Consider the following 14,908-nt stretch of genomic DNA (forward strand, 5'->3'; position numbering starts at 1 on the left):
TTGAACCAGCACTCTAAGATTGAGGTTACCATATACATACTGCCTATGTGGTACCTAGCACCCAGCTAGCTGTTTTATTCTTTTTCTATATGAGTTTGTCCGGTCCTCACCACCGGGGTTTTAATATTCACACACTGTAAATAATGTGCACATTATGAGTCAAGTATATATGTTAATCAAATTTCATTTTTTTTTTTTATTACCCCCCCCCCCCCCCCCTTAGAGGTAGTTATCATGACCGGTCCCTCTTATTGGTCCTAATATAGCCCATGGTAGATATTTACCTTCTGAATAAGACACCAATACCAGGTTTGTTTAAGACTTTAATAGGTGGAGTGCAGCATTTGGGGACCTTTTTTCTGATCTCTGCTCAGACTCTGCAGTTGGAAAATAGCAATGTGATGGTAGTCTGGGACATTTGACTCCGCTGGTGTTTTACCGCGGTCTCGCCGCAGGGACACCGCCATTTATCAGCGCAGCGCAGCACCACCTAATGGCTGGAGGAGAAATTGGCAGACCCTGCTTGTCTCTCTGCATCCGAGCAAAACCGGGAGATAGAAGAAGACAGGTTGGGTGACCTGATGTCCCAGTTTAGCCTGGACAGTCACAGTTTTTAGGGCTCTGTCCTGGTTTTCTGACCAACTGCGCATACGCGACCGGCAAGCTCCGATCGCGCATGAGTAACCAGTAAACGACTTCGCATGCGTGACATTTTGTCCCAGTTTTTGCCGGGACAAATATGGTTACCCTAGCCAGGAGGCATGGAGGTGGGGAGGGAGATGTGAGAGGGAGTGGGAGAGGTCTGAGAGGGAGTGCGGGGGGAGTGAGAGGGAGTGCGGGGGGAGTGAGAGGGAGTGCGGGGGGAGTGAGTTAGATGTGAGAAGGATTCTCTCTGCCCTCCCCGGTCTATCTCTGCCCTCCCCGGTCTGTCTCTGCCCTCCCCGGTCTGTCTCTGCCCTGGACAAAAGAAACAGTATAATGACAATCAAGTAGCAATATGTAAATAATTTACAAAAGCCAAATAAATAATTTATTTCAATCAAATATTGTTTTTTCATTTTTCATTATAAAAGGGCGATGTGGTCTCTCCCCCCCCCCCCGGCTCTCTCTCCCCCCCCCCCCCCCCCCGGCTCTCCGTTTGCTTCCGGAAAAGTAAGTACAGTATATTGGAAAACTAAGTCATAGATTGCCTGCATCCATCTTTTCTGTATTCTAGTCCCCATACGATTTGCACCCAGGCAAGATATAAAAAAAAACACACACACACACACACCTTAGGGCATAGTGCTTCTTAAATGTTAACCCTTCGAGTACTGCATGTATGTCACACACCCCATGCTGTGGGCTGCTGCAATGGTGGAAGAAATACATAGGACAGTATAATATCGGTAGTGTGGGACCTGTTGAAATGGGGGTTAATGACAACTGGCTGTAGGCTTAAAATATTTTGGCCAAAGTATTGAACTAAATGACCCATAATAACGAAGAAAGAATATAGCTAAAATACATAGTAATTTACCAAATAGTTTGTCATACTCTCTTGTATATTGTAAACCAGAGGTTCTTATATTGTAGTTGTACTCGCTGAAATGCATCACAATTTGCTTCAGGTATCTTTCACTCCATGGCTTTTCTATCACTGTTGATAGTGTGTGTGTGTGTGTGTGTGTGTGAGTGTGTGTGAGAGTGTGTGTGAGAGTGTGTGTGAGAGTGTGTGTGAGAGTGTGTGTGAGTGAGTGAGTGAGTGTGTGTGTGTGTGAGTGTGAGAGTGTGCGTGTGAGAGTGTGTCTGTGAGTGTGTGTGTGAGAGTGTGTGTGTGTGTGTGAGAGTGTGAGTGTGTGTGTGAGAGTGTGTGAGAGTGTGTGAGAGTGTGTGAGAGTGTGTGAGAGTGTGTGAGTGTGTGTGTGTGTGTGTGTGAGTGTGTGTGAGAGTGTGTGTGAGAGTGTGTGTGTGAGAGTGTGTGTGAGAGTGTGTGTGAGAGTGTGTGTGTCTTACACCTTCTATACGATACACTTTTAGTACCAGCTGGAGGTTACATACCTTTCTATACCGTTAGAAGAGACTGATGCATTCAGGCAACTTAAGTGTTACAACAACAATAACTGATTGCATAACATATTCCCCTTAGTACTTTAAACATGATGTTACCATAACCACATAGTGCGTTGGGAAATAATCCAGGAACACTCAACACCATCAAACCCTACAGGAGCATGGGAATAATTCCAGTATCTCTACTTTACATGGGGACTCCTTACACACGGGCATCTGTCAGAAAGATCAAGACTTGAGAACGGGTAGATGGATTTAAATGTTTGGAAGTCTGTCATGTAAACAATTGAGGTGTCCTGCAAATGAGAAACTGTCTACAGCCAGGGCCACCGACACATTTCCTGGGGCCCAGGACTAGAGCCACCTGTGCTGAAGCAGGGATATCCTCAAAGCCCGACCTGTTGGTGGCCCTTGAGGACTGGAGTTGCCCACCCCTGGTCTAGCAACACTTTGCTTTACTGACCTCTCCAGCCTTAAGATACAACAATAGACAAAAGATGCTCCACTGCTACATCCAATAGGACAACTTGTTCATTACTATCTATCGGTTTGTTCTTCTCGTGTGTATGGGTCATTTGGTTCAATTGTTTGGCCAAAACATTTCAAGCATGCGACCACGTCAAGGTAGACCCTCACAGCAGGTCCTACGCTACCAATGTTATACAGTAGGGCGTTCCGCGTCTCGGCGTTCCGCTAATACCGGGGTTTTTTATAAATAAATGTTTCCTGACTCCACCCATGTATTCGCCATGCAGCCCAACCTCTCCACAGCGCACGCTCATGCTCGCGCCCCCTCCCCCTTTCCTCGGTTTCCGACCCAATCCCTTCTCGGCTCGCCTCCGTTTGCTTCCGGAATGCTGCATTCTGGGACGGAGTAGGAGGGAGGGGAGGTCGCAGGTGAACATCGCCTTTTTTTTGGGGTGCAGAGCGCACAGCTGCTATGTTCCGCATTTTGACGATTTTCGGGGGGGGGGGGGGGGTCCGGGAACCTAACTCGCCGTATTAGTGGGGCCCTACTGTTTTGTCCTGTGTATTTCTTCCCCTGTATAGAGAGAAGGTGTTCAATTAGCCTAATATATTTAGGGATTCAGGTTTTAACCGAAACACAGCACAGGCTGGCACCTTTCATGTCCGGTTAAAACCAGTAAAAAGAGAAATGACGCATAATTTCCCATTGTGTTCCATCTCATGTAAGAGCCACAGTTAGGAGACAAAGGCAACACAAAGGTAAGTATAGTAACTAAACACCCCCCCCCGCCCCCCATCAAATTCAAATGTAAGTAAAATGCTTTTCATTGTTAAAGCAACAATACAGGTTTCATTTATTGTTTTTATGTTACAGGATTGAAGCAGGGGGTCTGCAGAGCTGAACTGTGTTAATTTCAGCTCCGGGGACCCCCTGCTTCCAGAGATACTTACCTCGGTAGGGGGTCCCTGTATCTATGCAGCCAGGGAACTGTGCGCCTAACGAAATGGCGGCGTTTACATCTCTCGCCGGCCAATAGGAAGCCGTGATGTCATCCCTTGCGGCTTCCTATTGGCCCGCGTGGCCAGGACCTTTAATAAACTCCACAGAGATACCGGCGCCCCCTACGGCGGTAAGTATCTCTGGGAGCAGGGGGGTTCCACGGAGCTTCAATTAATGGGGTTCAGCTCCGGAGACCCCCTGCTTCAAAACTGCAATAAAAAAAAAAATGAATAATAAAAAAAAAACAATAAACGAAACCTGCATTTTGTATAAACCTGGCTTTAACATGAAAATATATATAAAAAATAAACACTGATTTTACAAAAAAATAAATCATTACTAAATATATTTAGCTGATCTGGCTGTTATTGTGTTATAGAAAAGCTTTATTTCAATATATTTCCTTAGAAACATTCTAATACGTTGCTCTCTATCACAGTCGGGTCGGTATTCGTCGCTGGGGCCCTTGGGCCCAGTTACTTTCTTTGAAACGCGTAAACATTCTGTGGTGTAATAACCCACCCAAGAGGAGAGTCCGATTACAGGATGTAGGGCAGTTATCCATTCAACTACGATAGTAACGATCGGGGCACTGTCGCATGGAAACTCACGTTGAAGTGAATGGCTAGGTCCTGATCGGCACTATTGCACTTCAACGAATAAACGCCCTACGTCAGGAGTGGCCAACCCCAATCCGCGAGGGTCACAAACAAGTCAGGTTTTTAAGGATATCCCTACTTCAGCCACTGATTGAGCCACCTGTGCTGAAGCAGGGATATCCTTAAACCCTGACCTGTTTGGTGGCCCTTGAGGACTGGAGTTGGCCACTCCTGCTGTACATCCTGTAATCAGATCCCGTTTAAGACACCCCTGCCAACCAACTCCAGGCCAGTACGGTGATCCAGGCCGCTTTTTCCTCAGATCTCACTCTGAATACGCCAATCTCTAGCTCACATTCAAGTGGAGATACACAAAACCAGCACAGGTTCCTCGTTATCCCAGTTTTGACCTGGAGTTAGAAGATGGGTACTGTACGCCCTTAACCCATTGGTGGGCAATAGGTGGCCCCCTCAATGTCTTCACCTGCGGCCCCCAACCGCTGGTCACCCCTGCAGCCCACTCTCCCTAGTGCAGAAGGAGTAGAGAGATTACTGTGGATCATAAAGTAGCTTCTCCCCCAGCTGCCTAATTACTAGTTACCAGTGTCAGGAGAGCAGTGGGACAGTATCAATTAGCACGCGGGCATTAAGACGCTGACTGGAGGGGGCGGCAGAAGCTCCTACCCCTTCTGCCTGTGATATATATATATATATATATCTGCCCCTTTTGAGGGTTCAGGGGCCACGCATTCAGCCCTCGAGGTATATCATGTTGCCTACCACTGCCTTAACCCATTGTCAGTTATTCTGAGGAAAGGTCAGATGCCAGTCAGCAGATGTCCAGTGAAGCCCTTCAGTGCCGGAGGCCCAACGCATTGCAAAGTCATTGAGATCCACCAGCGGTGTTACATCAATCATAGCATCATACGGATGGGTTGCTTTGACCCCTCTGTGCTGCAAACAGGCGGTATATAAAAGAGGGAACTTTCATCAGGGAGCCGTCCTCTGTCCGGGGTATAATCGTTCCTTTTTAGATCTAAAGAGAAGCGCGAAAATGAAATGAATTAGCTACAGACTGTTCGTTCCCTATGGAACCCGTTAATGTTACCATGGGCCTTCCCTGCAGAGCCAACGCAGGAGAATTCATTTATTTTAAACTCCAGGCTTTGTACCATGCGTTAGGACTTATCACAGGGACCTCTGCCAATTACACACAGCGGGATTGATAGCGTTGGAATGTTTGCTTTGGGATCCATTTGATTACCTTGCACACCCTTCCGTCAGCAAAGTGATAAAACATTAAATCAAGGTCATAAAGACGCACTCGGAGATCGCCAAAGTCGCCACTTCGTGTTGTAACTCGCCGCTCTCTCAGATCCTATGTATATATTATGTGGTGCAGCTGCACAGAGATGGTAATACATATTCACAAACGTTGCGTGACCAGAGCGTCATGTTACATCTCTATTGAATGCACTCAGTGCACGTCTTATACTCTAGACTTGGTAAGGCAAGGATCCAAATATCCTAGGGTCAATATATTTCAATTTATATATCTTTCCAAAGGTTAACCCAACCGAGTAGCAGGGGTGGATGCCACTAAAGCAAAATAATAAATCTTTAATATATAGTATAAATTAATATAACGGCGCACGCGTGTGTGTGTATATATATATACACATATATACACACATACTGTATGCTCATTTGCATGTCTTAGACAGGTCTGCAACCCTGTCTTTCACCATTATCACCCAGCACTTCCACTGCAGCAAGGGATTCTGGGAAATGACATGCAAATGAGCACACAGTGCCACCTTTTGCTTCAAAACCATTAACATGGTTCTCCAAAGCATCACTATTTGTTCCTCGGTTAAGATGTTGCACTAACATTATATCCTGTACAGTATGTTTTCCCTGGTTACAGGGAAGTGTAGCCCGGACCTTGAACATTTGGTACCTAGTTCTCTTACCTGGAAGTTTCAGATTCCTGCAACAAGTATTGCATTGGTGTTTGGCACAAAAGTTTTTGATGGCATCATCTCCCAAATTTGCTGGTCCAAACACCATATCCTGTGACCTGCAAGAAAAGCAACATATTAGAGCCGTAGATCCAGCAATATCCTAATTGTGTGTTTTTTAAATAAATCAGTTCTGTACTATGAGAAAATAATTGTAGCATTACTTTTTTTTTTTTAAACAACGCTGAATGATGTTTTTTATGTATTCTAATGTAACAAGACTTTTTTGTTTCTATAGCAACCATTTACAAAGTCACAGATACTGAGTCAATACCCTGCAGACTGTTAGTGAACCCCCAAGCTGAATCTTCGCCGATCGATCACAGGAGAACGGATCGATTGGCAACTTAGCTAATTACTTATCAGTGTGTGGATTGTACTGATGCACATATTAAAGGGGGAAAATAAAGTAAAAAAACCGACAGCTTTGGATTGCGACTTTAAAGGGGAACAAAGCGGGACTGAAGTGGTAATGTCCCTGTGTCAATTGTATTGTACGGTATGTCATGTATTTGGCCATTGAAGCGGATGAGCCTAGTTCTTATCTCGCTGTTGGCTCCTTGTGACCTTGAGCAAGTCACTTTATCTCCCTGTGCCTCAGGCACCGATATCAGATTGTAAGCTCCACGGGGCAGGAGGATTCACTGTGCCTGTAAAATTATATGTACAGCGCGGCACACACTATGAGTGCTATGTAAGAAAAACTATTATATAGACACAAATAGAATAATTTGTGTGCAGCAAATGGTTACATTTAGCCCTAGTTACCAATGACTGCTGCCTCATTTGCAATGATTCCCAAAATGCAGAACTATTAAAGAATAGGGGCAGGGTGGTTACAGAGGTAGCACTCTCCCCCAAGGCACTGCAATTAAATGCCGGAACCCGGAATTGCAGCCAGAACCCTCTTTAACACTTTAGCTGCCGGGGTGACCCCCAAACACTAGCTGGTTGAATTGGGGAATCCCCCCTTAAACTCGAACCGCGCCAGTTCTTATTGTCAGAGGAAGATCTCACCTTCTTTCTCCCGCTTTTATCACAGACGGATCAGTCAAATTCTCACCAACACCTGTAAAAAAAACCACCATATTTATAGAGGAGAAATATTTATATGTGAAACATTATTATTATTATTATTTGGACAGATGTTTGGCGTGCAAAGCCTCCGCTCCCTTTCATCTTAGTTTAGTTAACACTCGAGGTGCTGGAGGGGGGTCACCTCCGTGGCCACGGACCCTCCCGCACTTCCGCTTCTTCAGAGCGATCGCGAGACGCGGTTTCTGTGCCAGGCTTCGAGCCGGATGTGACGGGGGAAGGGGGGTTCCCCACCGCCTCCCCCCTTCTGATTGCGTACAGTCCCTAAAAACTGAGCAGAGGTGTGCACCATAAGGGCACGGAAGGGGTTAATTGCGGTTACAGGTAAAATAGCGAGAAATACCGGAACATTTTGCTGCCACGTCATTTTGTGTAACTCGTGCTAACCTAATGAACGTGGCTCATTGCATCATGTCAAACATACACCACAATAAGGCAGTCAAAGACTGAGCCCCTGATTGAGCTACTTGTGCTGAAGCAGGGATATCCTTTAAACCTGACCTGCTGGTGGCCCTTGCGGATGGGTGTTGGCCACCCCTGGTGTTCAGTATGCTCTGTCCCCTAAAACAGAGGTGCTCAACTCCAGTCTCCCCCCCAAGATAGGTTTTCAGGATATCCCAGCTTCAGCATACAGTAGGTGGGCTCAATCAAAGACTGAGCCACCTGTGCTGAAGCAGGAGTAACCCCCCTGTTATACAAGGGGTTACGTTCTGCTGGGATGTTGCTGAAGGGTGACCTTTCAGATATTGTTGCCAACAGTCTAACCGAACGTTAAACCTCGCCCCTGTTCTAGAAGGCGCTTACCCTGTCACATGGGGTGATGTGGTCAGGAGCCCAGCCCCTCCCCTGTAGCTATGGTGACCTGCGACGTCACTAGGTAGTATAAAGATGGGAGTATAGGGCATTGGTCCCTAGACCCCAAGAGGGCCCCAACAACACCTGGAGGACTCCTGCATGACTGAGATGTGAGATCAACTTTATTGTTTTCACAGTTAGGGAAAGTGTCCCTAACCAGATAGGGCCACTTAATATCTGATAGCAGTGCCACAACAGTCCACTGAGGGAGTGTGTGGGTGACAGGTTCCCTAAACCAGGGTTCTCCAGAACTATCACCATCAAGGTTGCTCCAACGTCAACTTTGAAGTAGGTAGGCACAGCAGGTTACTAAGGAAGACGGCTAGGACATTGTAAGGATGAAGGGTAGATGGAAACCCTGGTGGAACTTCACCCCTAAGCTGATGTCTAGGAAAGTATCTGCAAATGACTCCAGGTCCCTTGAGGTTATGGAAATGTATGTCCCCTTGACAATGTGCAAGATGAAGTGATATCCGCCGTGTGTGATATACGCCGTGTGTGTCTCCCTGTGGAGCTGTCTGGTCCTTGAGGACTGAGTTTGAGACCCCTGCTTTAAGCCTTAAATACACAATTACATCATATAACGGCTATCACACCGGCTCAGTAGAAACATTAGTCTCTACTTGACAATGGATGCACAACAATGCAGAAGTTACCTTGCAAATCAAGCACCAGAAATTCCCCTCTCGTATACTCATACGTCCAGTGGCTGAATGCCAGCATGGTTTTTTCTAGCTTATTCGTTGGGACGTTTTCATTCCCGGTGTTATTGTTGCATTTCCTAAACCTTCCAGCCATGTATTCCTCAACTGTGAACCACTGCCCAGCCGAGTGACAGTACAAGAGGAACACCTCCAGGAACCTGCAAGGGAAGGAGTGAGACATTAGATAAACCTGTTACAAGCCCATATGCAAGAGCTCTCTTGGCAATGGCAGCTGCATGCAAGTTCAGAAAGAGAACCTTCGGCCCTCCACTGGCAGACAGGTGTGCAACACATTGCTTAGCCACTTTAGCACTGTAAAGTCTGGATTACACCTGATTTGAGTTCTTTAAAATAGCAATCCAAGGGGTGATTTTTTTTTTTACATAGGATTGAAGCCGGGGGTCTCCGGAGGTGACACCCATTAAATTCAGCTCCAGGGACCCCCTGGTTCCGGAGATACTTACCTCCATAAGTGGTGCCGGTAGCAGCTCCGGCTGAGGTAGCTGAGGTTTAAAGCTTTCGTGTCACGCAGGCCAATAGGAAGTCGAACCTGATGATGACACGGCTTCCTATTGGCCAGCAGGGAGCTTTGAAACTCCGCCATTACATGAACCCCACTAGCTGAGCGGCACCTACTTCAGAGGTAAGTATCCCCGGAGCTGAAATTAGTGGGGTTCAGCTCTGGAGACCCCCTGCTTGAATCCTATGTTGAGAACAGAAATTCGCCCCCAAAAATAGCATGCTTGAATTGCTTCTTTAAGGGGCTTATTCTATATAATGTGAGAGCGCCATTTTGGCGCCATCGGACGTAAGCCCTATTAACTTCAACTAGGCTTTCCGCAGCATACAGAATAAGTCCCTAAAAGTGCAGTTGGACGCATTACACTCGCTTCCCCGTGTGCTTTAGTAAATCGGTAGCAGAGAACTGCCTGGGAGTACATCGGAGCACATTGTTACCCCCCTGCGGGCGGGCGGGCACGGTAAATGACTTACTTTGGGGAATGTGGGATGGATTTGGGCTTCATTTGGTTGAAAGCGAAGAGGAGTTTCTGAGCGGCCCGTTGTTGCTGGATTTCCTAGAAATGAAAGTCACAAACACAGAGGTGGAAGGCCCTTCTCTGTAAGCTGAGCCAGTGCCACTCCAGCACTATTGCACCGAAAGCTTCACTGACTTCAGCAGGGTTTTCCAAGGATTGACACCATGGCAGTTTACAGAATAAGCGTCTGAGGCCGCGTCCAGGGTGAAAGCGCGCTGAAGCAGCAGGGGTGATTCCTGTCCATTTAAAGTTTGTTGTTGTGCGGGGTGGGCGTGGCATTGACGGAGCAGGTTCTCCCTCATTGGGCGAACCGCACACGTGACGCGGCCATCGCGCTACAAATACAAATGTATTTGTCTGCTCAAGCTGCTCTTCATGGAACGGGGCACGTGCGTGCGCGCACGATACACGTTCACATTGCTTACAGTGTGATAGCTTGCGCAGCATTCGAGCGCGCTTTCACCCTGGACGCGGTCTACGTATCAAACACAGGTTTGGAGACAAACAGAGGCGTTTTCATCACGCTCGTGTATGAACCTTTACAATGACCTTATTTGTTCGGGGAATGTCACACGGTTGCCCTGATGACATTACTGGAAGGTAATAAGGTTTTTGTTGTTCCGTTCATTCCGTGGATCAGGCCACGTGGATCACATGGAAACAAAGCTAGAACGTCTTCTATAGTTAGAAACTGTACATAATACCGCGCTCCTCCCTATAGAAGTTTGCTGCAGGTAAAAAGATAGGCCGTAACATATAGAAAAACAAAAAGAACTATTCCTGCGCTCCTACCAATTAGGCTAAGATAAAATAATATTCTCATGAAAAGGGGTATTTTGTTAAACCCTTTGGCCAAAGCATTTGTAAGCCTGCATGCCACGTCAAGGCAACCCGTTTAATGCAGTACCTGCACGACATGAGTACCTGCATGAAATGGGTTGCCTTGACGTGGCATGCAGGCTTACAAATGCTTTGGCCAAAGGGTTTAACAAAATACCCCTTTTCATGAGAATATTATTTTATCTTAGCCTAATTGGTAGGAGCGCAGGAATCGTTCTTTTTGTCTTCTCTAGCTACTGGCATCGTGACACTGAAAATGCAAAACGATGTCAGCTTGTGCTTCAGGGAGTGATAACAGGAGGAGTTTAGGAGAGGGATATCCCTGCTTCAGCACAGGTGGCTCAATCAGTCCCAGCTTCTGCACAGGTGGCTCAATCAGTGGCTCAGTCTTTGATTGAGCCACCTGTGCTGAAGCAGAGATAGCCCAAAAACCTGACCTGTTGGTGGCCCTTGAGGACTGGAGTTGGCCGCCCCTAGTTTAGAAGGAGTTCCTAGATACATATTTCAATGGCTAGTTCTTATTAAAGTTACATTAATGTTGGTGCGTGTCTTATGTAAGTCGAAGAAGCAGAAGCTTTATCTCTCTATCCACCTTTAAAACCTCACCTTAAAACACCCCTCTTTATCAAAGCATATGGGTACCTCCGCTGGCTGATACTTTACACCTCATACACTGACCTTGGCCCCCTGCAGACGCACTGACCAGAACACCCTCCTACTGTCTCTGTAAGTTCTCCCCACTTACCACTTAGACTTCAGATATAGTACAGGCGCGAGCGTGACAGAGCGCATGACGTCACGCGCGCCTGTACTAGAAGCGATCTAGAAACCCCCGGCTTCCCACCGAGGCTGAAAAAAAGGGGGCGGGGGGTCATTTATTCGGAAGGCTCTTTTAACTTACTTACCCTTAAGCAGAGTTGTAACACTGTATCTTCTTTGTATATCCCTGACCAAGTATTGACAACCTCAGGGAGAAAAGACTTGATGATATACAGGTGGCCGGATTTGAGGATGTCGTATTCAGACCAGGTGCAAGCGACTTTCACGGCGCGTCTCAGCCCCCCGCCCATCTCCTCTCTGCCCAGAAATTCAATCTTAGCAAAGACGCCTTGCTGGGACCAGGAGGACATGCTGTTATTCAGGATGTTTGGGGAGCTTTCTTCCAGGCGATACACAGTAACCAATTCACCTGCAACATACAACATGTCGTGCCAGCTCCTTCCATCAATATGCAAAAGAACACTGCTAATTATAGAGAATGTTAATTATAAACATTTTTAACACTTTATAGTTTAAGATATTCATGGCTTTCCAACAATATATATGCTGGAATATACATAGTAAATGAGGTTGATAACAACATATGTCCATCGAGTTTAACCTATGTTAAATTTAGAAGACAGATGCTTGTCCTATATTTGTATTTACAGTATATTGATCCAGAAGAAGGCAAAAAAAAACAAGTGACATATTATCCAATGATGTCTCATAAGGGGAAAAATAAATTCCTTCCTGACTGTAATATTGGCCATCAGATCTCTCCCTGGATCCTTCCCATGTTTACTTATGTGGTATATCCCTGTATACCTTTCCTTTCTAAAAAAAGATGACCAACCTTTTTTTTTTAAAGTTATCTATTGTATCTGCCATGGGTAATGAACTGCACATGTTAACTTCACTATACACTACATGGTGATTTAATTAGGGGATACATTAAGGGATTATACCTAACTGCTGGCAATAAAACAACATTGATTCTAGGTGTACAGTAATATGGACTAAAGCATTGTATATCAATATTTCTCTGGCATAGAGAACTGCAAAGTATCTGATTGTAGTGTAAAGCAGTAAAAGTGAAGAATAACCCTCTTCTGTCCCCTCTTCTGCTTACCTCTTGGAGGGAGAGGTGTAAATGGAACACTCTGGGACAACCGGAATAAGTTGTTTCTTTCGATAGCTGCACGAGAATGATGAGAGAATTATGAATCCCGAAGAATTAACACTGTACGATGAAATTAACTCATTTCTAAACATTACAGCTGTTTGGTAAACACCTTACCTGAGTAGTAGAACGTGATGTCCATGGAAGGTATAAAAGGAGAAGCAATTCCTAAAAAAAAAAAAATAAGCAAGAAAAAGCATAGAAGTGTTGGGTTCTTTTGAAATAATTAATATGGAGTCCTAAATAAATAATTAACATAATGAACATAAACTCCCAATGATTCATAATAACCTTTATCATGTGCAAGCCCCTCACTCAGGGGGATGGAGAATGGTTACAGAGCAGACCACCCTGAGCCGCTGTTATTTTTGTTCACAGTGCCTCTTGCAACGGATTTTTTTCTAAATTATGAAGACATTGTGTATATACAGTATATATATATTACTGCTCAGGAAGTATGCAGTCCATGTGATTAAATATTCAGAGGTCAATATATAAGTATATATATATATATATAAAATATTACTGCTCAGGAAGTGAGTATGCAGTCCATGTGATTACATTTTCAGAGGTCAGGGTCAGTATACATGCAGAAAGCTATCATTTTATACCTGAAAATTACAATCGAATCATTTCAGGGGAGAAATATAAATGCTGTGCACAGCACAGAACAAAATTCTAGATGTCAAAACTATTGGATTGTGATGAAGGTCAAACCATTTCTAATGAAGCTTAGAGTGGTGCTTTACCTAGATATGCCTACAATGTGTCATTTAGTGCTAATTGGTACGATGGGGAAAATAATGCATTTCTCTCACTATAATACAGACATTGGCAGCATTTCTAGACTTACCATTTAAGGCGTCTTTCTGGAGAGGTCTGTAGAATAAAATGAACAAATATCTGAAACTATAGCATTATACAAAGAAAATGTATACATATATATATATATGAATTATACAAAAGAAAGCTTACGATTTATTGTAGCTTGAGGAATATCTGCTGTAATACGGCTCCTTTTAAAAAAGAAAGACAACATTAATTAAGCAGTTTTAAATTGTCTCAACTTTACATTGTTTACCTCTACAGCCCTCTCCTTCCTTAAACTTCTCAGCAATCTCTCCCTACCTACGGATCGCTTTTTCACTCAATGTTAGCCAAACACCTTCACTTTCCCAATTCAAAGACCAGCTGAAAACTCCCCTCTATAAAGAAGCCTCTCATTAAACGTTTTACGCCCCTACTACGACCTCCAGCTGCCCTTGACCTCCCTCACTGCACTACTCCAACTGTCTCTAAGGCACCCAACATACCACTTAGATTGTAAGCTCTTCGGGGCAGGGGCTCCCAATGCCTTATGTTATTTACCTATTGCACTTATTCCCAGTGCTTGTACTTTATTTACCTTGCACTGTAATGCTGTACAGCAATGCGTACACTGTTGGCATTATTTAAATAAAATGATTTATACACATTTCATAAATTGATTGGGTAATCACTGCGACTTTGTTGACTTTATAACCATTTCTAAGTAGTAGTATTTAAAAAAAATATATATATTTTCTCGTATATTTTTGTTTTAGAAACGAAAGATCCTGATTTCTAAAGGAAACAACTCCTGTTTTGCACAGCATTAGCACGAATGTCCGTTATAGCTAACGCAAGGCCCTTTCCAGGTGCAGCACATAGCACTGCGTTATTGACCTTCGAAGATACATGTACAACAAATAGGATGAGACAATAGGAAAGGAAATCCCTGCCCTGGAGAGCTTACAATCTAAGTGATATGTTGGGAGACTTAGGCTAAGGCCCCGCTCCCTCAGTCAGCGCGCCCGCACTGCAGACAGGCGGCGCGCTGACAGGCACAGACCGCGATATGCGGTCTGTAGGGAGCCGGGAGCCGGAGTGGGAGGTGGGCGGGAGTGGGAGGGGGGGGGCGTGGTTTGAGCAGAGGGACCCGCTACTCCCCCCCCCCCTCCCTCCACGGGCTCGGTCTCCCGGGCTGCAGGAGGGAGCTGCTGCGGGCTGCTGGAAGGTAAGCAGCTCCCTCCCCCTTCCCCCACAAATGCCCTCCTCACACACGCTGATACACACACACACACACACACCACCCCCTACCTTGTGTAGGAAGCTGTCTGACAGCTCCCGCCCCCGCCGCTGATAGGCTCATCAGCGCACCACGTGACGCGTAACCGCTCGGGATCACGATTTTCTGGCATCCCCTGGTGGCTGACGCGTCACAGCGCGTTCTGAGCCGTGCAGCGAGGGGGGTCTGGGACCGGCTCAGAAGGATTC

The 14,908-nt window shown here is 45.6% G+C and overlaps 1 protein-coding gene across 1 annotated transcript in view; it reads right to left on the bottom strand.

Annotated features, from left to right (window-relative positions):
• Positions 1–3,877: 3,877 nt before the first annotated feature.
• The window catches only part of LOC142469335 (transient receptor potential cation channel subfamily M member 7-like), a 44,734-nt gene continuing 33,703 nt past the window's right edge, over positions 3,878–14,908 (bottom strand). Inside the window, exons 19-28 of the mRNA XM_075576262.1 lie at positions 13,589–13,629; positions 13,467–13,492; positions 12,731–12,781; positions 12,563–12,628; positions 11,577–11,860; positions 9,788–9,870; positions 8,747–8,952; positions 7,158–7,209; positions 6,093–6,199; positions 3,878–5,155 (exon numbers count right to left, since the gene is read on the bottom strand). Of these exons, the coding sequence (XP_075432377.1) occupies positions 5,034–5,155; positions 6,093–6,199; positions 7,158–7,209; positions 8,747–8,952; positions 9,788–9,870; positions 11,577–11,860; positions 12,563–12,628; positions 12,731–12,781; positions 13,467–13,492; positions 13,589–13,629 (1,038 nt within the window). The 3' untranslated portion in view covers positions 3,878–5,033. The remainder of the gene's footprint in view (positions 5,156–6,092; positions 6,200–7,157; positions 7,210–8,746; positions 8,953–9,787; positions 9,871–11,576; positions 11,861–12,562; positions 12,629–12,730; positions 12,782–13,466; positions 13,493–13,588; positions 13,630–14,908) is intronic.

Source organism: Ascaphus truei, chromosome 18 (assembly GCF_040206685.1).
Source record: "Ascaphus truei isolate aAscTru1 chromosome 18, aAscTru1.hap1, whole genome shotgun sequence".
NCBI lineage: Eukaryota > Metazoa > Chordata > Amphibia > Anura > Ascaphidae > Ascaphus > Ascaphus truei.